At 63.0% G+C, this 1,189-nt stretch overlaps 1 protein-coding gene across 1 annotated transcript in view; it reads left to right on the top strand.

Moving 5' to 3' along the window:
- Positions 1 to 279: 279 nt before the first annotated feature.
- PIAS3 (protein inhibitor of activated STAT 3) overlaps positions 280 to 1,189 on the top strand; it is a 33,841-nt gene continuing 32,931 nt past the window's right edge. Inside the window, exon 1 of the mRNA XM_019472029.1 lies at positions 280 to 724. Within this exon, the coding sequence (XP_019327574.1) occupies positions 280 to 724 (445 nt within the window). The remainder of the gene's footprint in view (positions 725 to 1,189) is intronic.

Genomic DNA, 1,189 nt, shown 5'->3' with positions numbered 1-1,189 from the left:
CCCGCCGAATGGGGAAGCGAGCGCCACCGCCTGCGTTTCCAGGTCCGAAAAAGGGAAAAAAAAGAAAAAAAGAAACGGCAAACCCGCGTTTTGGGACCAGAGTCCTGAAGGCTAACCGGTTACGGTTCTGCCGGTGACGGCGAGGGGAACTTCGGACGTGGCGGCGTCTCTTTTTAAGGCCTCCGCCGCCTTCCTTCGGGAACCCGCGGCTCGGTTTTGGGTCGCGCCCGGGCGGGGGGTTGTTAGCGGCGGCCGTTCTCTTCTCTTTTCTTGCAGCACATGGTTATGAGCTTTAGGGTGTCGGAATTACAAGTCCTCCTGGGCTTTGCTGGAAGGAACAAGAGCGGAAGGAAGCACGAGCTCCTCGCGAAGGCGTTACAGCTGCTGAAACCCGGCTGCAGCCCGGCCGTCCAGATGAAAATTAAAGAGCTCTACCGGCGGAGGTTCCCGAGGAAGATCTTAACCCCTTCGGACCTGTCGATGCTCCACGTTCAGGCGGGGCAGCTGCCCTCGGCCGCCGCCCTGACGCCGGGCGCCGTCTTACACCAGGCCCCCCCGGCGGTGCCGGCGGCTCTGCTGCCGCCGGCGCCTCTCCTGGGACCCAAGCACGAGACGGACGTTCCGCGCTTGCCGCCCCCCGTCCACCCCGTCCACCCGGACGTCAAGATGAAGAGGCTGCCCTTCTACGACGTTTACGACGAGTTGATAAAACCCACCACCTTAGGTACGTCCGGCGGCGCGCGGGTCCTCTTTTGTTCTCGGGTCTGGATACTTCCATCCCCGGAATATTTAAAAGACGCGTAGATGCGGCGCTCAGGGACGCGGTTTAGCCGGCACGGCGGTGTTGGGTTGACGGTTGGACCCGATGATCTCGGAGGCCTTTTCCCACCTTGGCGGTTCCGTGATTCTCCGGGGGCTCCTTGCCTTCGCTCGGGCGGAGGGAGTTGAGCTGGAGACCTGGCGACGGCAGAGGAGCGGCGCGGCAGGGCGAGCCTGCCGGCTTGCTTTCCGAGGGGAAAGCAGTTCGTTAATCCCACGCCCCGGAAGATCGTTAGGACGACGTTTTTGTCCGTCGTTGCGGCGGAATGAGGCCTCGAGCGCGGCGGAGGGGTTTCTTAAGCGGCCGTTCTGCTGGAAGTTGTTAACGCCGACGGCCGGCTTCCGTTTCTGGCAGCCCCCGCGAGCTGGG

The sequence above is a fragment of the Aptenodytes forsteri genome, unplaced genomic scaffold (genome assembly GCF_000699145.1).
Source record: "Aptenodytes forsteri isolate BGI_AS27 unplaced genomic scaffold, ASM69914v1 Scaffold419, whole genome shotgun sequence".
NCBI classification, from domain to species: Eukaryota; Metazoa; Chordata; class Aves; order Sphenisciformes; family Spheniscidae; genus Aptenodytes; species Aptenodytes forsteri.
The sequence above is the reverse complement of the archived record's forward strand: the minus strand, read 5'-3'. Positions and strand labels throughout refer to the sequence as shown.